At 40.5% G+C, this 24,086-nt stretch overlaps 1 protein-coding gene across 2 annotated transcripts in view; it reads right to left on the bottom strand.

Annotated features, from left to right (window-relative positions):
* The window catches only part of abca3b (ATP-binding cassette, sub-family A (ABC1), member 3b), a 117,158-nt gene that overhangs the window by 72,685 nt on the left and 20,387 nt on the right, over window positions 1–24,086 (bottom strand). For both annotated transcript variants that reach the window (XM_060840689.1, XM_060840688.1), the window contains exons 6-13: window positions 22,102–22,361; window positions 21,753–21,869; window positions 14,543–14,663; window positions 13,132–13,305; window positions 11,006–11,187; window positions 8,640–8,786; window positions 5,532–5,661; window positions 3,403–3,557 (exon numbers count right to left, since the gene is read on the bottom strand). In XM_060840689.1, the coding sequence (XP_060696672.1) occupies window positions 3,403–3,557; window positions 5,532–5,661; window positions 8,640–8,786; window positions 11,006–11,187; window positions 13,132–13,305; window positions 14,543–14,663; window positions 21,753–21,869; window positions 22,102–22,361 (1,286 nt within the window). The remainder of the gene's footprint in view (window positions 1–3,402; window positions 3,558–5,531; window positions 5,662–8,639; window positions 8,787–11,005; window positions 11,188–13,131; window positions 13,306–14,542; window positions 14,664–21,752; window positions 21,870–22,101; window positions 22,362–24,086) is intronic.

Here is a 24,086-nt window from a genome sequence, read left to right on the forward strand (position 1 = left end):
CTCTCCTTCTCCCACATTTCCTCTTTCTTTCTCCTTCCCTCACATTCTCTCTCTCCCTCCCCATTCTGTCTCCCACTACACCCCCCCCACACATGTTCTCTCTTCCTCCTTTACCCACATGCACTCTGTGTTCCCCCAAACTACATTCTCACTCATTCTGTCCACCCTCATCCACAATCTCTCTCTCTCCCACATTCTCCATGTCATTCTCTCTGTCCTCCTACCACACACTCTCTTGTCGAGTCATATAGCATGGAATTAGACCCTTGACTCTTGGGTCTCTCTTAAATCTTTCTACTCTCATCTTAAAAATATGCCCCCTAGTTTTGAACTCATCTACTTTAGGAAAAAGACCTTTACTACTGACTTCATCTATGCCCCTTGTGATGTTATAAAGCTCTGTAAGGTCATCCGTCAGCTCCTGTGCTGACGTGGAAAAATGTCCCAGGCTCTCCTTATGACTCAAACCCTCCAGTCCTGGCAATGTTCTGGTAAATCTCTTCTGAACCCAGTCCAATTTAATAATATCCATCCTAGAGCAAGGGGACCAGAACTATACACAGCACTTCAGAAGTGGCCTCGCCAACCTCAACATGATGTCCCAACTCCTATACTCAACAGTCTGAATAATGAAGGCGATTTCCTCTGCTCTACATTCTCTCTCCCTCCCGCACACCATCTCTCTTCTTTTCTTTCTCTCCCTCCCCCACACTATTTCTCTCTCCAACCAAACTCATTCCATCTCTGTTTCCCCCGTGCTCATTCTTTCCCCTCTCCCATACTCCGTTTCCCTTCTGACCCCACACAATCTCATTTTCTCCTTTTCCCTTCCTGACACAATTTCTGTCTCCCTGTTTCAACAAATCTTTTTTGCCTCCCCCTCCTACCCAATACTCTCTCTCTTATCCCCTTCTTACTACACTCCCTCTTCTCCCTATCTTTCTCTCCCTCTGCCACACACTCGCTACCTCTTTCATCTTCTTCCCAGACTCTTTCTCCCTCTCCTTTCCTCACTCCCCTACAATCTCTCCCCCTCTCTTTCTCTGCTGTTAGCAAGATGTTGTTAAACTTGAAAGGATACAGAAGAGATTTACAAGGATGTTGCCAGGGTTGGAGGGTTTGAACTATAGAGACAGGCTAAATAGGCTGGAACGTTTTTCCTGGAGTGTCGGAGGCTGAAGGGTGACCTTATCGAAGTTTTTTAAAATCGAGGAGCATGGATAGGGTGAATAGCCAAGGTCTTTTCCCCAGGGTAGGGGAGTCGAGAACTAGAGGGCATAGGTTTAAGATAAGAGGAGAAACATTTAAAAGGGACAACTTTTTCCATGCACAGGGTGATGCTAGTGTGGAATGAGCTGCCAGAGGAAATGGCGGAGACTGGTACAATTACAACATTTAAAAGGCATCTGGATGGATATATGAATAGGAGGCGGTTAGAGAGACATGGGCCAAATGTCTGGTTGGCATCGAGTTGGACCAAAGGGTGTGTTTCCATGCTGTACAATTGTACGACTCTCCCTCCCCTACCTTTCCCTTCCTCCCCCACACTCTCTCCTTCTTTTTCTCCCTCCCCCAGAGTCACGCTTTCTTACACTCTTCCCTTTCAATCACTCCCCCTCTTTCTCTTCTTCCTCCTCAGACTTGCTTTCCATTTTCTCTCCCTCACGCATACTTTCTCTCCGTTTCTTTCTTTCCCACACTCGGTCTCACTTTGTTTTCACCACACTTTCTGTCTCTCCCCCCCTGCCATGCGGGAACAAAATGGGGATACATACATGCACGCTCTCTCTCTCTCTCTCTCTTTCTTTCTCTCCAAATTGAACACTCTATCACCCCACAGTCTCATCTGCTGCCCCCTTCCCCTTATTAGGCAGCTCTTTACTCTGGGATTGTGGGTCCTGAAGTGACTAAGTAGTCCAGTACTGGATCCACAAATTTCACTCCGGATTGGATAAGTGGTGTTTGCTGAACAGCCGGGTGAGATGTTCAGGTTTTTGCAAGGTATCCCTCATCAGCAGAAATCAAAAAGCCAATGAAGTCAATGCAGCTGGAGCTCAGATGTTTCCACAGAATTATGGATGTCTGGGCTCTCAGCCAGTACTGCATAGTTTTTCACCAAGATAATTTACATATAATTATGAGCTTTCAAGACTTCCTTCTATTGATACTCTAAACAGACTGGACAATTAACACATTTACTGACTTGTCACAAAAAAATAGTTTTTGTTAAGGAAGTACAAAGTAACTAATGAATGACAATTTAAAAGATATCTGTGTATCCTATTATTGCTGAAGCATTTATTCCTTCTATATAGTGCACGTTGAGTAAATGGCCATAACATGGATCAAATGCCTGTCATTGGGGGTGGGTGGGCAGCATAGGCCTGGTGTTAATGAGAGGCACTGGGGAGGCTGGATAGAGTTGCAAGGGGAGGGGACACAAGAAGGAGTTTATTCATTTAGCTTTCATGGTGTTCCCTCATATATACTATGGTACACAACACCATCAAGGTGTCATGAAATCACAGCTCCGTGAGGTCAAGAAGGACTGGAATTTGCCTATCTTTATAATGGATCCAGCCATGTTAAAGATGGCAGGATCAGGGTCATGACCTGAACCAGCTTTCCCTTAAAAATTACTTTTGATAATCAGAAATTGAACTTGCAAGTGGGGTTTGGAACCTCAAAATTAGGATTAGCACATTATCTTTTTCTTATCATATTCATAGGGGGCATAGTTGGCTAATCCAACATTTATTGCCCATCCCTAATTGTTTCTTGAAATAAGTTGTTCTAAGCCATTTATAGTCAATTGGTCCAGGCAATTATAAGTCAACCACATTATTGTGGGTCTGGAATCCCATGTAAACTAGATTGGGTAAAGACAGCAGAATACTTTCTCTAAAGAACATTAATGAACTAGAAGGGTTTTTACAACAATTAACAATGGTTACATGGCGATCATTAGACTAGCCTTTAATTCTAGGTTTTTTTTATTGAACTCCAATTTCACCACCTGCCATGATGGGATTTCAACTATATTCCCAGGACATTAGTCTGAGACGCTGGATTACTAGTTCAGTGCCAAGTTTACTACGCCACCACATTTCCTTTGGAAAGATTTCTTAATCATCTTGATGACAAAAATCCAGGTCATCATTTCAGGCTGTCAGCATTTCCTTAAAAAATGCTAAATCCCAAATAAGGATTAGAATCTATGATCTCCTGAATCTGAGCAACAGGTGACTACCACTGAATCAAACTGACATTTTGCAATGAACAGATGGAACAATCTATAAGGACAATAGCTGATAAGTAATATATTGTGCAGTCAGCAACATGGAGACAGACTATTTCCTATAAACTTTTAACTGTGTGGTCTTCCCTTCCAATATAACTTACCCCACTAAAAAATAACAGATGCTCTTCTACGGTAAGGTTATCAAATAGGACATCGTGCTGTGGACAGAGTCCAAGACTTTGGCGAACCAGTGGCATGTCCTGGCAGATATCATATCCATTAATGGTGGCAGTGCCACTTGTAGGAGGGAACAGACCTAACAAACAAGAGAACAGGTTATCTGTTCCGGCAGCAGTTTTGACAGAGCAATACAAATAGGACGAACATGCACTTCAAATACATTCCTTAAATAGGTCAGTACCAGACCAAGAATACGGCTTGCCATCCATTCACACATTCATCCTCCACTCAGTTACCCGTTCCTCCTTATGCCCTTCAGATTTCTAACGGATTCTCAATGTTGGGGCGTCTCCAATTCTTGCTCTAAATTATCTCATCACTAACTGTGATAAGTCAACTTGAGGCAAAAGTGGAATTTCTTTAGGTTCAGGTTGAATTCAACATGAAATATATGACACTAAAAGTCTGGGAGAGAGATTTTGTGAATTCACTAAGATTTTGAGAATCCTCAAATTCATCTTCCGTGCTAAAAACAGGAAGCTGTGGATCGGAGACCTATATAGAAACCACTTAATTCTACTTTGCCAGTTTTGGCTCATAATATGTTGTGTTTTAAATCTGTAGGATATAACTTCTGTTAAGATAAACTCAGAAATTAACACTTGCTTAAAAAGGTGTGATGCTAAGGATATTCGTGACTTTCAAAGCCTTAGAGCTCCACCATTTACACAAAGCCTTACTGATTTAGTGGCTATAGTCAGCTTCAAACAACGAGCTTTCTGTTGACATATTATTAACTTGGACTATCAAAGCAGTTGTTGTGTTTCAGGCAGAAATAGACAAAATGATTACAAATAAACATTTTGCTTGAGATAAACAATCTTTTTGCAAAATGTGTGCCCGAATTAGAGAACTAATTTGATGCAATGCAATTTAAAAACAAAGAACTGCAGCCAGAGCAGTTTCAAATGCCCTTTACAACTCCCGAAATTGTATTAACTAAATTGAATCAGTTAAGAATTTTGTATTCAAAAATGTTTCTGTTTAAATTAGGTGCTATTTGTGTTAATCTACTCTTTCTTTGTGGTCTAAAACAGAACTTAAACTACATATTTAAACATGTTCAGTGATGTCACAAGGCAGTGCGTGCATCCCCTGCAGTTGCATTGGCAGAAACACAGCCAAATCCCTGTGGTTCCTTACACCTTGACTCTCTTCAACATGTGCTTAAATATTCAGACAGGAATACCTAACAAGACTGCACTCCATACCATTAAAGATAATATATTGTGGTTGTTGGAAATCTGAAACAAACAGAGAATACTGAAGAAACTTAGCAGGTCTGGCAGCATTTGTGGAGAGAGAAACAGAGTTAATGTTTTGAGTCCAATGTAACTTTCACACCAGAGTAGAGGTCTTCCAGCCCCAACCCCAATACTGATATTTGCCCCTTGTATAAGCCTAGTTTTGAAGAAGAGTGAGACTGATCTCAAGACGTTGACACTGTTTCTTTCTCTGCTGCAGTGACAGACCTGCTGAGTTTCTCCAGAATTCTCTGTTAGTTGCACTCCATGCCAGGCAGAAAGATGCACCACATGCGCAGATCATTCAATAGCCTACTTCGGACACTTCTGTGATTAAATTGGGCTCTTGTATATCAGTCAACGAAATGTCTGCTAACACCAACAATACAGTGCCAAATTCCAACTGTGTCTGTGTAACTTTCTTTCAAACTGTACACGCACAAAATAGAGCCTTTTTTTAAATTAAAAGAAAATCTTGAACAGTTTTTTTTCTCTTCACAGATCTACATTTTCATTAAGTTCATTTTACATTTCTAGGTGTCTGTCAGGCTTAACACTCTTAATTTCAATTTAATTCAAAACCTTTGCTGCTTCTGTGTATGCTTCTGCACATCAACAAACACAGTGTCAAACAAACCCGGTTTGCCAAAGGAACATACTGAGTATTTATGTCTGACCATTAATGTTGCCTTCAATAAACAAAAAATGGCAATGTGTTGTCCAAATAGAAAAGTCAGATGGGACGAAATTAAGCCGAGAGAATATTCCTAGAATAGAAGGGTACACTCTAATGTCCGTGAACACACCTGTGAGCATGGCCAGAGTAGTAGTCTTTCCAGCACCATTGTGCCCCAGCAATACTGAGATTTGTCCCTTGTGTAAGTTGAAGGTTAGATGGGAAACTACTTCCTTCATCTCGTTTCCAACTTTGAACACCTACAGAAAACAAAAATGTGAATTGGCATCAAGGAAGTGTCAGGGCTTATCATAGCTCATCTCAAAGCCTGCAATTTATAAGACTCTAGAATGGTCCCAACAGACAGAAAAACATAGATTTAGAAAATGCAAGCAGGAGTAATCCATTTGGAATTTCAATCTGAAAGTGGCTGATCAGCCAAGTCAGTACGCTGTCTCTTTGATCCCTTGACCCCTAAGAACTCTCTCTTACCTTCTTGAAAACATCTGAAGCTGCTTTAACTACTTGTGACTCAGAAGAGTGAGTAAAGAAATAAAAACCTGTATAATTAAAAATGACTCAAATAAACCAGGAGTTTCAGTCATTTAAATGTGTTTCTGGTCTAGCCACTGAACTACCAAGGTAGCTGGTACTACTTTCTCTGCTTTCTGTGGCAGAAAGTTTCACAGGATCTTGATGAAGAAATTTGTCTGACTCTCAACCCTAAATGTATCCTTAAACTCTGACCTCTGGTTCTGAATTGCCCTGTCATCAGGAACATCCTTCCTCCACCTGCCCTATCTAGTCCTCTTAGAATTTTACAGATTCTGTAAGATCCGCTTAGTGTTCTGATTGGAAACTAACAAAGGTGATATGGCTATTCAAGAAATCAGGAAGAGATGAAACAGAAATCTACGGGGCTAGTTGGCCTGATATCTGTCATTTGACTTAACAACTGACCTTGAAAATCATAGCAAGAGGAAAGCTAACATTATTTTATGAAAGGTAAATTGTGTTTGACATTTTTAGAGGCTTTGAAAACAGTTAATGGAGTAAATAAAGGGGAATGTGTAGATATCATATACTTGGATTGTAGAGTCATGGATGATATATTAGCACAGGTTCAAGATTAGTTAATGAACAGGAAACATAGTATAACATGCATTTATCTCTGACAACCTGCCAAATTTGAAATATTCCATAAAGACTAGTACTGGGGCCCCAGCTATTTACAATCTATATTCATAACAAAGGCTAAGTGATAAAATATAATTTATCCAAGTTTGCTAATAATACAAAGCTAGGTGGGGATGCACATTGTGGACATGAAAAGGCTGAAAAGAGGTATGAATAGATTGAATGAATGGACAACAAAGTGGCAGATGAACTATAACATGGGGAAGTCAGGGGTTATTCATTTTGGTCACAATAGAAAGAAAAGCAGAAGTCATGAAACTCCCACAGAAACTTTGATATCCACAGAAACTTTGAGTTTACACATCAAAGAAACACAAATAGGTAACATACAGGTAATAAACAATAAGAATGGCATGTTGGCCTTTATTGCAAGGGGTTTATAGTATAAGTGTTTAGATCAGAATGGTGCTGGACAAGCATAGCAGCTCAGGCAGCATGTGAGGAGCAGGAAAATCAACGTTTCGGGCAAAAGCCTTTCATCAGGAATAGGATAATGCAATGCTCAGAGGAAAGAAAGAAAGAGATTCTAAACTGTGCCTTTTTATGATCTGTTTAAATTCTTCTGTTTTAAAATGGATTTTAAAATAGCTGCTACTGAACAAGAATGGACAAGTTTCCTGCTTTTAGAAATGTCCAGCAATTACCAAGACAAAAGTAAATGCATCTTTGCACGAGGAATGTCATGCTGTGCAGCTATTCCAGCTGAACGAACATAAAGGAGTTGCAGATAGAACTGCTTGCCATTTTGGAATAAAGGAAACCACTGAAACCAATTAATGTTTACTTTGGTGTTAATGATTCCACAGTTATCTGTTACAAAACACAATAGATGAAGGACATCGAACCACCTTGGTAGTTCAGTGGCTTGACCAGAACATGTTTAAATGACTCATATTCCCTGGTTTATGTGGATCATCTTTAATTATACAGATTTTGACTTCTTTATTCATTTTTCTGTGTTACAAGTAGTTAAAGCAGCTTCAGACTTAACTAAGGTAGACAAGCAGAAGGTTGGAAGAACACAGCAAGCCAGGCAGCATCAGGAGGTGGAGAAGTCAATGTTTTGGATGTAACCCTTCTTCATGATCTGAAGAAGGGTTACACCTGAAACATTGACTTCTCCACCTCCTGATGCTGCCTGGCTTGCTGTGTTCTTCCAGCCTTCTGTTTGTCTACCTTGGAATCTAGCATCTGCAGTTTTTCGTCTTAGACTTAACTAATGCCTGCCTCTGTTCTCAATTTTACTCAAGTCTTAATTCTGGAAATAATTCCTGTATTTTACCTGCAAAATTAACCAATCTTCAGTTTACAACGTTTACACCTTCACCTGCAAATCACCTGCGTCTGAACTCATGCAAAAGAGCACAGCCAACTGAAAGGACTCAATGAGACATTGACTTACTGGACTTATTAATTCATGTCAAATAATGACATGATCTTTGATTATTAAGTAATTTGTAACTTTTCTTCTTTCCTGTCACTTTTACTTTCTTGGATAGGGGTGTGTGAATGTCTGTTATGGATCATTCCCCTAGTTTTGAATGACTGAATTACCTTGGCTTACAGTATCTGAAGATTAAAAGGATGAAAGTTATCTCATTGCTCATAATGGTTAAAGATGCTCCATGACTGAATATACTTAAGACATTGTAGTCAGATTTAGTGTCTCTTCAGGAAGCAAGGAATATAAGAAATAGGTAGGAAAGTTCAGTTGAAGCTGAAGATCAGCCATGGTCATACAGAATGGTGAAGAAGTTTGACAGAGTTCTATTTCCTATGTTGCTACGAATGTGTACCTCAAGATTTTGAGCAAGAAGAAGATCTTTAAGTATGTTTCACCATCCAATTAGTTCATGATTGATCTGTGTCCTAACAGTATCAATTCATCTTGGCTTTATGACCCTGAATATCCCTCACCCAACAAAAATCTTAATTTCAGTTTTTACATTTTCAATTGACCTCCCAGTATTAAAAGCTTTTTGAGGAAAGTAATTCAATACAACCAAAACATTGTGAGCACCAATCAAATTCCATTCCCTACCTTGGTCAAGTCTTTGATTTTGATGCCAGCTTCAATATCCAATGGGTCATCTTCCATGTATTCAGTGTTTAGTGGTTTCTCTGCTTCCTCATCCTCTTTGTTTATTTTGATGTATTCAGTTCTTGGCTTCCCGAGCCAATATGAAGGCTGCACAAACATCACAAGTTAACAAAGAATAACAAGGGTCCTCTAAACAATCCATTTTGCTGTATTAAACAGTGGACACAGACATTCTCACCAGTTGATATAGGAGATGGGAACAAATTCCATTTGTGGGCCATTGCAACACCCTCAACCCAATCATACCATTGCAGTTATATCCAGGAATAGGACCATTATTGGAACTCTACCACATGCAATACATGTTGGCTGAAGAGTGAGTCTCTGGCTGCCACTGTTAGGACCCATGGTTCAGATATTCTGGATGCAGAAACAGCTGGATGATGTGGAATTATAGTCATAGAGTTATACAAAACAGAAACAGACCATTCAGTCCAACAGACAATGAACATGTCAATCAGATATCCTAGACTGATCTAGTCCCATTTGCCAGCATTTAGTTCATATTCTTCTGAACTCTTCCTATTCATGTATCCATCCAGATGTCTTTTAAATGTTGTAATTGTACCCACCTCCACCACTTCCTCTGGCAGCTTGTTCCATACATGCATCACCCCCTGCATGGAAACATTGCCCCTTATGTGCCTTTTAAATCTTTCCCTTCTCACCTTAAACCTATGCCCTATAATTTTGTACTCCCTACCCTGGGAAAAACACCTTGGCTATTCAGACTATCCGTGCCCCTCTGTAAGGTCACCCCTCAGCCTCCTACGTTCCAGGGGAAAAAGCCCCAGCCTATTCAGCCTCCCCCTATAATTCAAACCCTCCAATTCTGGCAACATCCTTATAAGTCTTTTCTGCATCTTTCCAAGTTTAACAATATCTTTTCTAGCAGGGAGATCAGAATTGAATGCACTATTCCAAAAGAGGCCTAACCAATGTTCTGTGCAGCCACAATATGATGTCCCAACTCCTTTACTCAATGCACTGACCAATGAAGGCATGGTGCCAAACACCTTCTTCCTGTGATTACATTTTCAAGAAGCTATGCACCTACACCCCAAGATCCTTTTGCTCAGTAAACTTCCTAGGGCCCTATAAAATGTATAAAAGTCCTGCCCTGATTTGCCTTTCCAAAATACAATACATCACATTAATCTAAATTAAACTCCATTTGTCACTCCTCGGCCCGTTGGCTCATCTGATCAAAGTCCTGTTGTACTCTGAGATAACCTTCTTCACTATCCATTACATCACTGATTTTGGTGTCATCAGTAAACTTATAAACCATACTTCCTTTATTCATGTCCAAATCATTTATATAAATGACGAAAAGCAATGGCCCCAGCACTGATTCTTGTGGCATACTACTGATCACAGACCTCTAGTCAATAAAACAACCCTCCGCCACCACCTTCTGTCTCCCATCTTCAAGCCAATTTTGTATCCAATTGGCTCACCATTGGTTATTACTACTACTACTACTACGACCAGTACTAGTTCTGGAATCTGGACAGCACAAAGCCTGTTTTTCATGAACTTGGACTTAGATTGGAGCTATCACTTCACTTGATGCCTGAACAGAATTACCAAAATTATCCACCCCATATATGGCTTGAAAGGGAACTTGAAGACGATGGTGTTCCCACCCAGCTGCTGCCCTTATTCTTCTAGGTTGCAGATTTTACAGGTATGAAAGATACTACCTGAGGACCCTGAGCACATTGCTGCACTGCAGTTGGTACTCTTGATTTGTGCCTAGAAGGTGTTGGACAGGTTTTGGGGAACCAGGAAGTAAGTTACTTGCTACAGACTTCCTAGCCTCTGATCTGCACTTGTAGCCGCTATATGTTTATACCTGGTTCAGATATAACACTGTTATAAATTATAACACTGATTGATATTGAATATAAAGGGAAGACAGTTAAAATTCTCTCTTGCTGAAGTTGGGAATTGACTTGTATTTGTGTAGCATAAATGATTTGCAGCAGAAATCAGGCTAATATTAGGAACAAGCGAGGTGGATGGTTGAAGGAAAGGAGGAAGCTAGGAATACAGATTCAGAGCAGACAACATGTGATGGAGACTGCATTCTGAATTGATTGAATTACAGAGGAACCTTGATTATCAAATGACAGGGATGGGGAGTATTTTGTTTGGATAATCGAGTGTTCGGATAATCAAATACCAGATAATACAGTTTAGCCAAACATTGGGACCTTGTGATTTTGTTCAGATAATCTGAAATTTGGATAATCGAGGTTCCCCTGTACATACGAATTACAGAAATGTTTACAGCAACTTACCAAGATGAAAAAGTACCAGACCTGTGGTATTCCATACTCCCCAGGGAACACAGCTTCCACATACCAAGTGACCAAAATGTAAATAACTGAATCAAATACTAGCATTGCCATTGATTGAGCAAGAGTTAAATTGTCATCCACATTGACGGGCAGGAATATGTTTGACCACTGTACACCCACACCTTCAAGTAAACACAAGGAAATCAGAAAATAAATGTTCAAAAGAAAGTACTTGAATTATCAGCATTAGCACTGAGTGCAGATGAATTATGTGGCTTTTCACAACCAAAATCTGTGAAGGTCACAAGAATCATTATTATAGTTATCTGTAATTCTCATTTTGTGCATGTCTTCCCTCCTCCCCATTTGATGATGGCCTTTGCAAAACGTTATGCTGAACCCACTGTTATTTAAAACACACTGGTTATCAAACAATATGAGAGTCCTGGGTTGCATCAGAGATCATGCTGGGCTGCATTTGCTATAGCTTTTGAGTAGAAACAGTGTGTGTCAATGTATAATCAGAGAAAATTAAGCATATTTCCTGTTGGGGGAGGCTTTGTATTGTTTCACTGTCTCCAAAGATATAATTTCTCAACGTTTATTCTGCATGGGCTAATGAAAAACCAAATGCTAGAAAATATTCAACACACAGCTGTGAGGTTAAACAACTGCTGCATGTGCCTGACCATGCAGGAGCGTGAGGCAGCACAAGAAGGAAATGAGAGAGGCTTGAGAAAGGGTCAGGGAATCTAAGGGAGGGATGGCAGTTTGAAGGAGGGTCAGGCAGTGTGAGACAGTGAAGCAACTTGAGAGAGGGTGTGCAGTGAGAGAGAAGTTGAAGCAATGCGAAGGGTGAAGAGAAGGCGAGGAAGTGTGAGGACAGGATGACTGGTGTGAGGACTGTAAAAAGGAGGCAGAGTGAATGAGGGTGAGCTAGTGTAACAAAAGGAGAAATTGTGAAAATGAGAGAAAGAGCAAGTCAATGAGAGAGAGGGTGGATGAGTATGAGAGGGATGAGCCCCTGAGGAAAAGTAAGAAAGGATGAGGAAGCACGTATAGTGGCAAGGAAACAGCTGTGGGCAATGATAAAAATCCAGTTTATGACTTGGTTAAATGATATGTTAATACATTTCATAACCAGTGTAGTGGCTCAATGCTACATAGTTGCTAATTGGTCTTGCCAGGAAGTCACAATCCTTTTTTACTTTATCACTTTTGTGCACAGCTATTTCCCACAGCATAATACATCAATTTATTCACTGGCAATACACAATAGATTATGTCCTTAAAATAATTAGGAAAGGCTGGAGTGCAAGTTATGATACATTTATGTATGACATTAGTATCCGGAAAAGTTCAGTTTACTAATTCCTGCTTAGAACAACCAACCTCAAGGAAAAAGGGTCATCTTTCATCAGTGCTTCATGATGGGACAGCTCAGTGCCGAAGTTAAATTATACTGAATGGCCAGAAAACCAAATACAGGTAATTCCTCTTGAGGGAAGGCCAATCACAGGCACTGCTGCAAGAAGATACAGCTAATCCCAATAATGAATGGAGAAAAGAAACAGCCAAGTGCCTGGAGGGCAAAGGCTGTGTGAAAATGGCATTCAGAGATAATCAGCTACACAATATTGCCAACTGCCCAAAATGACTCAGATCCACATGGCATGGACTATCAAAAGAAATTATAAAGTGCCTTTTGTGATTTCAAGATGCCCCAAAATGCTTTACAGCCAATCAAGCACTTCTGAAATAAGTAATTGGCAACAATCAACATAGCAAGATTGCACAAACAATAATGAGATTTCTAATTAATGAATCTGTTTTTGATAATGATTGAGTGATAAATGCTGGCCAGGGCACGAGGGAGATCTCCCTGCTACTTTTTTTTAAATTGTGCTGTGAGAACTTTCAAATCACATTGATAAATGTGAGGATGACTATTGGGGCCTCAGTTTAATGTCCTCCTCAGTATTGCAATAAACTGACAGCTTAGACCATGCGCTCCTCCAGGACTCAAATTTGGGGACAAGAGCTATCAGAAACCTGAGCTCATATTTCATATATTACCAATAGAAGCATAATAAACAAGTACTGGCACAGAATCTCATTGCTCTTACCTTTCCCTTCAAACATGCCAATTAGCTGGCATCCCAGTGCCATGCCAACATTTGAGATCAAGCATGATGCCACTTTCTGGGAATGTGTCATTCTCTGGTAACGAGGTGCGATGAAGAAGTAAGGGATATATGAAAGGAAGTACAGGAATCCACTAACTGCAGCAGCTACATTAGCTATAAACAGAGAAGAAGCCAGGTAAAATACTGATACACATCTCATTCTGCCATAGGCAGGTGCTTTTGTAAAACTACTATCTGCACTGATTCTAGTGAAGTACCTGCAGAGATGACTGGTGTAGCATACATGCATAACTGTACTACAAATCATCTAATTCAATACATATTCCTAGTTCCTTTTGTTTCCAGTTTCTCCTATTGAAAGCAGTTCCTTAAAATATGCCAGTCCTATTCTAGAACACTTCACCCAAGTGGCTGAAAATGCATTTGTCCAACCTGTACCAAGGTATGGCAAAGGCAACAGGATGCTCTGGTTACAAAATTTACGACAAGGGCTTCTCACAGTTGCTCAGGTGCCCAACCTAAATGTTACGTTGAACTGTAACTAATACAGAATCATAGAATGGTTACATCATCAAAGTAGGGTATTCGAACCCTTAGGTTTGTGTCAACTTTTGTCACCTCACCCTAATCCCTTTAAATCTTTTAATTTCAAGTGCTGATCCAATTCGCAAGCAATGTATTCCAGATCCCAATCATTCAGTACATAATTTCACAATTGGTTCTTTGTCAAATACCTAAACTTAGCGCCGTCTGGTTCACATAGAATGATTTAATATATACAGCACAGAAACAGGATTTGCTCAGTTCATCCTCCATTTGAACCTCCTCACATCTTTCTTATCCAAATTCATCAACACAACCCTCTATTCCCTTTCCCCTCATACAGTTGTCTAGCTTCACTTAAAAGTATCTATACTATTCAATTCAATCATCCCTGTCATATAGAATTCCACATTTGTGACCCTTCCACCATAAAACAGTCTGTCCCATCCACTCTGTTTCAAGTGAGTTTGAACAGCTTTATCAAATCTCCTCTCCACCTTATCTTGAGAAAATAACTCTAACTTTCCTAACCTCCCTGTGTAATTGCAGTCCTTAATCCTCAGAATGACTTCTTCCTTAACTACTGCAACCTGGGAATGGATAAAACACACCTTTCCTTTGCTCCTTACTGCCGTACTCAAAGCTCCTAATAAATCCAAACTGATATTCATGTGATAGCTTGAATGGCCACCTTCTGCATTGTAACACTTCATTTATTCTGCTAAATAAATCACTACAATATTACTGGCACTGTGTAGTGAATTTTATTTTGTAACAATAAATAAAATTAAATGTAATCTAATAAATACAGTTGTCATTGTCTCTGAGACAGACCCAGGGCACATACCTTTGGAGAAGAAGACACTGATCATGAAGCTGAATGAAATCGTGGAAATTGAAAACAGCAGGAGAAATGCAAATACTAGGGTGGGATCACTGTTGGTCAACACAGCTCCTTGTTTGGACATCTGCTGAGCAAAAATAAGTTGTAAGAACAATGCAGTCATGGTGCACCCATCACTGGAACACCAGAAGACCCATTAGACAGCTCAAAAGATTTTTTTTTAAATCAACCAGTTTAGAGATATTACTAACACACTTTGGAGCAGGTGGGACTTGAACCTGACCCTCTTGGCTCAATAGTAAGGACACGATCACTGTGCCACAAGGATGCCTTATCCCAATGGAGAAAGCAGGGAGGTATGCAGGTGATGGGGAGAATTGATTAATTAGTTGGCTGGGTTGAGATATTTTCTAATTAACCTGTGCGGAGATGTTATAAGTACACCACTGGTACAGGTGAAACTTGAAACTCCTGGCTCAGAGGTAGGGACACTACTGCTGTGCCTTAACAGCCTTAATTGACAGGGTAGATATAAACAGGAATCACTCTTTTGGCCATACTTCAGCCCCACACTCCTTATCTTTGGACATCTGCTGAGCAAAAACAAGTTGTAAGAACAATGCAGTCACGGTGCACCTGGGCTTGGACAAAGAAGTCATTAACAGATCCAGGCATCAGGCTGTGAAGTAGTTCATAGTTCTCAACTGACTTAATTTTTTCTGCAGCTACGTTCAAGCCTGGATGTCCTTGAAAAGGAAGCACAAAATATTCACTAATACACTCAGGGAGAAGTAGACACTGCAGGAGGTGGAATGTCTTATCTCCCTCTCCAACTCCATTTGATTTTGTCCTCTCCCTTTTTCCTTGCCTTTTCCATCACCTTCAGTGCTAATACACTGCCACTGATGGACTATGCAGGTAAATTAATTGGAAACTCAGATGATTTAATCAATAAATGTGCAAAGTAATATGGATGATGTGGTGGTGGGGGAAAGCAATATGTTCAGTTATGTTTGAAAGCAATTCTGGATAAAAAAAACCAAAAAAAATGGGATCAAGTGAGACAGGTGGAAAAGAAACTGTAAGAATTTGTATTTAATAACACAGGCAGTCCCTGGGTTGCGAATGTATTCCAGTCCTGAATCCATTTGCAAGTTGATTTGTACACAAGTCAGAACACAATGCAGGACAATACAAAGTGGTTGTTCGTAAGTACAGGAAATGTTTGTATCTCAGATATTTAAAATTATATCCCTGTGTGGGATCACATTCTTGAGTATGAGCGTTTGTAAGTCGGGACATTCATAAATTGGCGACTGGCCTGTATCCTCAAATTTACGTTTGTTGGGAGAGTGTTTGGTTGTTGTGGTAATAGTGTGTTTAGAAGATTCAGTCTCATCTTGGAGTATGATATCCACAAAGGCATTTCATAACATATCATAACAGGTTGAGATCAAAAGTGCATCTTGGTTTCTGTCTCACTGACTGGCTTGAATCTGAAATGACATTGGTAGCAGGGGATGTTTGCCTGAAAATGAAGTTTGGAAAATTAGAATCCTTTTCTGTGCAAAGCAAGTGCAACGTGTTGGGACATGACATTCCACCAAATATTGATGAAGAAAAATTATAATAAAGAAAGATGACCTAAAAATGCAAATGAGGCATTGTCAGATTTTGATAAACTGTAAACAGGATTAATGTTCTGTAAAAGAATATATATTAAAATTTATAAGACTATATGCGAGACTGAAAATAATCTATTTGGAGATTCTTAACTTAGTGTTGCCTTTAAGTTATGGGACTTTACTGAGGTATTAAGCATGGATAGATTCCTAGTATCAACCTGAGTTACATTTTCAAAAAGAAACATACTTTTGAAACAGATGAGGAGTGGCAGATGGAGTTTAATTTAGATAAATGAGAGGTGCTGCAGTTTGGAAAGGCAAATTAGGGCAAGACTTATATACTTAATGGTAAGGTCCTGGGGAGTGTTGCTGAACAAAGAGACTTCGGACTGCAGGATCACAGTCCCTTGAAGTGGAGTTGCAGATAAATAGAATAGTGAAGGCGGCATTTGGGACACTTTCCTTTATTGGTCAGAGCACTGAGTATAGGAGTTGGAAGGTCATGTTATGTCTGTACAGGATATTGGTTGGACCACTTTTGGAATATTGTGTGCAATTCTGTCTCCCTCCTGTTGGAAAACATGTTGTGAAACTTGAAAGGGTTCACAAAGGATTTAGAAGGATGTTGCCAGGGTTGGAGGGTTTGAGCTATAGGGAGAAGCTGTTTTCTCTGGAGCCTCGGAGACTGACTAGTGACCTTATATAGGTTTATAAAATCATGAGGATGGATAGGGTAAATAGGGAAAGTCTTTTCCCTGGGATGGGGGAGTCCAGTATGGAATAAGCTGCCAGAGGAAGTGGTGGAGGCTGGTACAATTACAACATTTAAAAGGCATCTGGATGGGTATATGAATGGGAAGGGTTCAGAGGGATATAGGACAAGTGCTGGCAAATGGGACTAGATTAATTTAGGATATTTGGTTGGACCAAAGGGTCTGTTTCCATGCTGTACATCTCTATGTCTCTATGCCTGAAATCTGAAAAACAATTCCATGAAAAATCATTAATTCCCAGCAACCTTTACGGCTGAAATGAAACATTCAATAGTAACATTAATAATGGAGGATTCAGTTGTAGCAGTGATGCAAGATTGGCAATTACAAGCCAAAAGGAGAGTCATAACTAAGAGCAGTGAAGACAGAGTGACTGCCCAGATATTTGGAACAGCAGAGTGCAGCACCAGGAATGTTTGTATTTGGTCAATGTATGCTTTAGGTGTGACTTGAAATATGATTATACAATATTTATCTGAAATGGAATAATGATCCTTTCAAAATTACACATAATACTGAATGTTTGACATTAGAGATAATGGTGATACTGATCAGATGGAGGGAATTACAGTGGAACCTTGATTATCCGAATATCATTTATACGAAGAACATCTCAAGGTCATAGAGTCATAGAGATGTACAGCACGGAAACAGACCCTTCAGTCCAACCCGTCCATGCCGACCAGATATCCCAACCCAATCTAGTCCCACCTGCCAGCACATGGCCCATATCCCTCTAAACCCTTCCTATTCATACACACATCCAAATGCCTCTTAAATGTTGCAATTGTACCAGCCTCCACCACTTCCTCTGGCAGCTCATTCCATATACGTACCACCCTCTGTGTGAAAAGGTTGCCCTGTAGGTCTCTTTTATATCTTTCCCCTCTCACCCTAAACCTATGCCCTCTAGTTCTGGACTCCGCGAACTCAAAGAAAAGACTTTGTCTATTTATCCTATCCATGCCCCTCATGACTTTGTGAACTCTATAAGATCACCCCTCAACCTCTGATGCTCCAGGGAAAAAAGCTCCAGGCTATTCAACCTCTCCCTCTAGCTCAAATCGTCTAACCCTGGCAACATCCTTGTAAATCTTTCCTGAACCCTTTCACGTTTCACAACATCTTTCCAATAGGAAGGAGACCAGAATTGCACGCAATATTCCAACAGTGGCCTAACCAATGTCCTGTACAGCCGCAACATGACCTCCCAACTCCTGTACTCAATACTCTGACTAATAAACGAAAGCATACCAATGACTTCTTCACTATCCTACCTACCTGCAACTCCACTTACAAGGAGCTATGAACCTGCACTCTAAGATCTCTTTGTTCAGCAGCACTCCTGAGGATCTTACCATTAAGTGTATGCATCCTGCGAAGATTTGCTTTCCCAAAATGCGGCACCTCGCATTTATGTAAAGTAAAACTCCATCTACCACTTCTCAGCCCATTGACCCATCTCATCAAGATCCCTTTGTAATCTGAGGGAACCTTCTTCGCTGTCTACTACACCTCCAATTTTGGTGTTATCTACAAACTTACTAACTATACCTCCTATGCTCACATCCAAATCATTTATATAAATGATGAAAAGTAGTGGACCAGCATCGATCCTTGTGGCACTCTACTGATCACAGGCCTCCAGTCTGAAAAACAATCCTCCACCACCAACCCTCTGTCTTCTACCTTTGAGCTAGTTCAGCATCAAAATGGCTAGTTCTCCCTGTATTCCATAAGATCTAACCTTGCTAACCAGTCTCTCATGGGGTGTCAAACGCCTTACTGAAGTCCGTATAGATCACATCTACTGCTCTGCCCTCATCAATCCTCTTCGTTACTTCTTCATAAAACTCAATCAAGTTTGTGAGATATGATTTCCCATGCACAGAGCCATGTTTACTATCTCTAATCAGTCCTTGCCTTTCCAAATACATGTATATCCTGTCTCTCTCCAATAACTTGCTCACCACTGATGTCAGGCTCACTGGTCTATAGTTCCCTTCTTAACAGTGGCACCACATTAGCCAACCTCCAGTCTTCCAGCACCTCACCTGTGACTATCGATAATCCAAATATTTCAGCAAGAGGCCCAGCAATCACTTCCCTAGCTTCCCAGAGTTCTAGGATACACCTGATCAGGTTGGATAGAAACGTTACATCAAAAAGGCGTTTCTAACACTATTCACGTCTTTTGTTTACAATGATTAAAAGTTAACTTGGCTTACTGAAATGCTGCTGAGAACAGTCTTCGACATTGGTGGGAGCCTAGGCATCTCTCTCTCTCTCACTCTCTCTCTCACCCCATACTTTCCCTGGAGTTTTACACATGGGTGTACCCTAAACCCCCTTCCCCAGATAATCTCTCCGAGATTGTCCTGGACAGGGCAAAGGTGGAACCTGCCATAAATTTGCAGTAAAAGTTGTGTGTCTGTGTGTGTGTGTGCGCGTGCATGCGTGTGCTATTTTGAGACACACTCCCAAACACAGGAGCAGTCTTCCTATTCTTGTCCAGTCCAGCTGCCCAGGAGAGGGAGTGAGGGGTGGGCGGGTGTTGGCAGGGTGGCCAGGTTGGATGGGGGCACAGTCAGTGGGTGGGGGCAGTCGGGGTTGTGGGACAGATGGGGGGGGTGGACGGGGTTGGAGGGGACAGGGTTGGGGGATGGATGGGGCGGGGCTCGACAGGGTTGGGGCAGAGTTTCATGCGCAGTGTGTTGCTGCCTAGTCTCCTGAACGGGGAGCAGACTTAGCAAGTGCTTGCCGTGTCAATCCCATTGAACTGATGAGGGTTTGCTGGGAGGGGCGCCAGTTGCGTGAAGCAGAAGGCTTCAGCAGGTCCCTAACACACAGGTGTGTCTCAGCTCAGAAACAGACCCAGAGACAGAGAGTGGGAGCAAGGCAGGCAGAGCAAGGAAAAATAAAACTTCAGAAAACTCCGAGCCCCAGAGGAGAGGCATTGAATCAATTAACTGAATAATCAATTATCCGAATGGAATAGTGCCTACCCATCTCATTCAGACAATCGAGGTTCCTCTATATACTAGTTACAAGAAACTTCAGTCCAGTATTGCCGGTTGTGGCTGCAGTTTCATTCAGTTTTGCATGTTGGTCAGTGAATGCCCATGCAGAGTGTGTGCAGTGGATTGGTTAAAATGTTATCCAAATCCGTAAACAATAAGGACTGAAAAAAGTTTTAGGAATTTGAGAGTTATAATTCCTTCAAATTTGGGGATGTCAAAATGTTTCCCTGTAAAACAGCTGGAGTAAATCATTTTGTCAGCACACATGCAGTGTCAAGAAAAATATCCTTACTGTTGCGCAGAAAATCTTTGAAAAAAGTTTAAATAAAACTGGGCATAGGACATGGCAAGGCAATTAGTTTTGGGAAGTCAGTGGATTTACAGTTTACAAAATGTGGATGTTTGTATTCCTTTAAAGAGACCTAACAACTTTAATCAAAATAATATGCACATGTTGTTGGTATAGGGACATCGGAATTTAAAGAAACAAAGGCTAATTAAAATCACATCAGTTTACCCATCCACCTTGTTACAAGTTAAAAATTCTACTACAGGATGCAGGAGTAAGGGACAATGAGTACACTAAACTTACAGAGGGAATCAGCAATAAATATCATAATATGGGATAATATTAGATTAGATTAGATTCCCTACAGTGTGGAAACAGGCCCTTCAGCCCAACAAGTCCACACTGACCCTCCGAAGAGTAATCCACCCAGAACCATTTCCCTCTGACTAATGCACCTAACACTATGGGCAATTTAGAATGGCCAATTCACCTAAACTGCCCATCTTTGGACAGTGGGAGGAAACCCACACAAGACAGTCGCCTGAGGCTGGAATTGAACCTGGGACCCTGGTGCTGTGAGGCAGCAGTGCTAACCACCGAGCCACCGTGCCGCCCCGAATATGTCATAAATGTTAGAGAATACCATCACAGACCAAATTCAGACTCCCAATGGCAAGGAACTTCAACATTGTAGCAATGGACTTGCATTTATATTACATCTTTAGTAAATAGGAGGTGATTGATTCACTGTTAATCCGGAGACACAGCTAATGGTCTGGGGACCCAGGTTTAAATCTTGCCATGGCAGATAGTGGAATTTGAGTTCAATAAGAATCTTGAATTAACATGCTAGTGATGACCATGAAATTATTGTCGATTATCAGGAAAAACACATCTGGTTTACTAATGTCCTTCAGGGAAGGAAACTGTCATCCTTAACTGGTCAGGCTGTAATGTAACTCTGGACCCACAGTAATGTGGTTGACTCTCACTGCCCTCTGATGCAATTAGGAATGGGCAATAAATGCTGGCCTAGCCAGTGAATGATAAAAAAAACCAGAATGTCCTTTAAGCACTTTACAGTTAGTCAGGTGCTTTTGAAATGTAGTCACAATTGAATGCAGGTCAAGTGACACCCAGTTATACACAACAAACTCCCACAAACAGAAATGCGATCAACAAACAAACCTCTGGATAGTCATGAGATATATATTTGCCTCGACACTGGGGAAAACTTTCTGTTCGTCACTGAACTCGTAACAGCACTTTTTACTTCCACCTGATGCAAAAAACACCACCTCTAAACAGCACTTCAGCACCAAAGCAGAGTGTCAGCCTATAATTTATACCCAAGTCTCTGCACTGGGATTTGAACCCATACCTTTCTGACTCAAAAGGCATGAATGCAACCCACTGAGCCCCTGACTGGAAGCTGTAAATATCAACTGGAGCATGAAGGAAATGGTAAAACTCTTGAACAAAAAAATGCTTGAAACAAACACATACCTTTGCACAAAACAGCACAGTCATGAGAAATATTGAAGTGATTAGAAAGAGGAGGAATTTGAAGAACCAGGCCAACCAGTGCAACCAGCTATTAAGTCCCATCATCTTCATATACTCCTGGAAAAACAGTGGCATAGGATATCAGAACCCACCCATCTCTCATCTCACATCTTCAATCAATACCTTCATTTCACTTGGAAAGAAATAAAACAATGAACCATCACAGATCAAAACATCACAACATATTTAAGTCGTGATTAGTTAATAAGCACGTCAAGACTCAACAAAGAAAAGGTTCTGATCAATCCAAACACACCCACCCACACACCCACCCCCACACACCATTTACCTTTAGCTTGGTTTCCTTTTCCAATACAATTGCTTTGGTAACATTGAGGGCTGTGTAGGTGAAACTCAGCATGACCAATAGTGAAAGCTGTGTTTGGATTGCCAAAATGAAGATGTCATCAGTATAGGGGGGGAAGGGGAATCGCAGCATTTCTACTTGAAATATTGAAAGCAGTTTGGCTGCTTCTTTACTAGCATGATACTTGATAATGGCTTTGTCTGTTGCGAGTTGTGTTGCTAGGAAACCCTCACGGTAATATCCTTAGAAAAACCAGAGCACAAAAAAAGTACATAAATTACATTACAAAATTAAATAATAATCTTGAACACAATGTCCTCCTCAAAATATTACAACTTTATCAGAATACAGTAATGAATCATTATATTCATACTATGGTAACAACAATCATAGATGATTTATCATTTTAATACAATTCTATAGTTAAATGATAACAATGTTAGCTACATGCAGCAAATTCTGAATTCAGATGAGGGTGATTGTATTTCTGAATATAAAAATAAATATTGAATCAAGTGATCTTAATATTTATATTCTCACAGCACGGACCCGTGGACTTTAGCCTGTGTGTTTGTTGATAAAATGGCAAGAGAAAAGCAGGTTCTCAGTGTTTTTGATCACTGAAATTTCTACTCTGTAAGAGTCAATGAGTTTCTATGGTGTTTACTTTCCTGGTTACTGAACAGTGATAAATATTAAGCACATAACAACAGATACGTATTATAAGTATAAGTATTGTACAAGTGTGTGCATGGTATTTTGAAATAGCTACACTTAGTGGGTTACACTTTTATATCCAAGAAGGTTGTGAATTCAAGTCCAACTTGAACCTGTAATTCAGGGTGTTACTCCAACACAGTACTGACAAGGCTGCATTTTTGGTGACGCCATCCTTTAGCCGAGATACTAAACCAAGTCTCCCATTTCAGCAAACATAAAAAATCTTTAAAAATTGAGAAAGAAAGGCATGGTACATTCTGGTACCCGCAATAAACAAAGTATACAAAAATCATGGCTTTTTTTTCCCACATTATGAAATTAAGACTTCACTGACCATAAATCAGCCTACAATAACCTGAGTTTGTGAGAAGCACTTAGAAATGCAAGTTATTTTACTTGGCTAAAATGGAAGTGGGGGAACATTGCAGGAGACAGATTTCAAAAACTGAAATAAAACAAACAAGTGTGAACAGAGATCTGAAGCAAAAACAGAAATTGCTGGTATATTCAGTAGGTCTGGCAGTACCTGTGCAAAGAAAGTTAACATTTCAAATCCAGTGACTCTTCATTTATTAACAGCAAGGAAAAAGTGGTATTTATGCTGAAGGTGAATTTGGATGGGGTCAGGTGGTAGGAGTTGGGGAGAATGAGCTGATAGCTGAAGATGGAGCCTAGAGAGGGAGGAATATGAAAAGCGTAGGTAAGCAAGGAGATGATGCATAGCAGGCTAGGACAGAAAAGTTGAATATGAGATAATCAGAGCTAAGAGTGGGAGAGAATGTAAGCAATCCATATAATATGTTAATCGATCTCGAAGTGAGAATGTTTGTGCTAAAAGCAAACCACGCCACAACAAGGTTGTGGAGGTGGGTAAAAAACATGGAAAGATGGAATCAGGCTGTAAAGTTATTGAACTCAATATTGAGTCCAAGCGTGAAATGAGATGTTGTTCTTCTGGCTTGCGCTCACTAGAACACTGCAGCAGGTCTGCGAAAGAAATGTTGGCATGGGACCATGGTGATGTGTTGAAGTGACAGGCAACTGGAAGCTTGGGGTCATTTTTGTAGACAGAACATAGTGTTCTGTAATGTGGTCACACAATCTGCATTTCGCCTGCCCAATGTAGAGGAGACCACACTGTGAACAGTGAACATAATACACTACAGTGAATGAAGTGCAGGTAAATTGCTGCTTCGCCTGGAATGTTTGGAGCTTTGAATGGATGAGGAGGAAGGAGCATAAATACC

The sequence above is a fragment of the Hemiscyllium ocellatum genome, chromosome 20 (assembly GCF_020745735.1).
Source record: "Hemiscyllium ocellatum isolate sHemOce1 chromosome 20, sHemOce1.pat.X.cur, whole genome shotgun sequence".
In the NCBI taxonomy this organism is placed as follows: Eukaryota; Metazoa; Chordata; class Chondrichthyes; order Orectolobiformes; family Hemiscylliidae; genus Hemiscyllium; species Hemiscyllium ocellatum.